At 30.5% G+C, this 1,089-nt stretch overlaps 1 protein-coding gene across 1 annotated transcript; it reads left to right on the plus strand.

Moving 5' to 3' along the window:
- Window positions 1-249: 249 nt before the first annotated feature.
- LOC120576790 (uncharacterized) lies at window positions 250-1,089 on the plus strand. The gene is made up of 3 exons (XM_039827256.1): window positions 250-495; window positions 586-678; window positions 944-1,089. Exons 1-3 carry the CDS (start codon window positions 364-366, stop codon window positions 1,076-1,078), a joined length of 360 nt encoding a protein of 119 aa, XP_039683190.1. The 5' UTR covers window positions 250-363; the 3' UTR covers window positions 1,079-1,089.

Genomic DNA, 1,089 nt, shown 5'->3' on the forward strand with positions numbered 1-1,089 from the left:
TGATTGGGCAATATCTAATAAGAATGTATTATTTATTAAAGGCAGCATTAATTTATTGAAATTAAAAGAAAAGTATCTATTTCATTAATTTAATAGCTTTAATAAAAATGTATTAATTTGTTTTAGAACTTTTGACCAAAGTATTATATATCTTTGACCATAATAAATATATCATATAGCGCTATTATTTTCTTCGCTATAAATACAACAGGCTCTTCCTTAAAAAAAATACAACAGACTCATCTTCTTCAAAAAATACAACCAGACACATCTAAGTGTACTAACAATTAGTGTTCTTCATTAATACCTTTTTTTAAAAGGTTCATTCATACCTATTCCATATTTCTTATAAGTGTATTATCTATGGATTATGAAGCGGTCTTCAAGCGCCTAGGGGCAACCTTAAATCTGGAGAAACAAGCATGGGTGGTCGTACCTCTTAATTCTAAGACGATCCATGAGCAAATTGAGGATTTCCTCTCGAAAGAATATGATGTATTTGATTTTTTTAATCATTTATTTCTTACGTTTTATTTTGGATAGAGTATCGAATAATTGACATTTCATTTTTTTCTCTGATACCAGTTATATGTCAATGAATTGAAATCAATAGAAGTGGGTAAAGATCCTGAGCATGCTTCCACTGATGTTGTATTTGAGGAGGGTGGTGCAAACAAAGTAAATACTTGCTCAAACTCTACAATTTCTCTTGTGGTATTATTTTTTGGATGTGTGGATTTTAATATGTATTTGTGTTTAACCCATTCACACTCAAAATCTGGAATTTCTTCTATGGTTTTCATTTTTGGGCATGTGGATTTTATTATGTTAAGTGTTTAACCATTTCACTAGATCTATTAAGCTATATTAAGGGAAAAAATTAGGATGAGTTTTTCTTCCTTTTTCCCTAAAATTATACTATGTGGTGGCATAACTTATACAGGTGGATGAAAAGAAAAGAGGAAGAAAGATTAAAAACATCAGGGTCGGACCAATTTCATGTTCTTTTAAACTTCCTCCTTTTTGTTATGATCCTAAAGAGACCGATGACATTGAAAAGGTAAGCATCATACCTTGACCCCGCTTGTT

Source organism: Medicago truncatula, chromosome 7, assembly GCF_003473485.1.
Source record: "Medicago truncatula cultivar Jemalong A17 chromosome 7, MtrunA17r5.0-ANR, whole genome shotgun sequence".
Taxonomy (NCBI): domain Eukaryota; kingdom Viridiplantae; phylum Streptophyta; class Magnoliopsida; order Fabales; family Fabaceae; genus Medicago; species Medicago truncatula.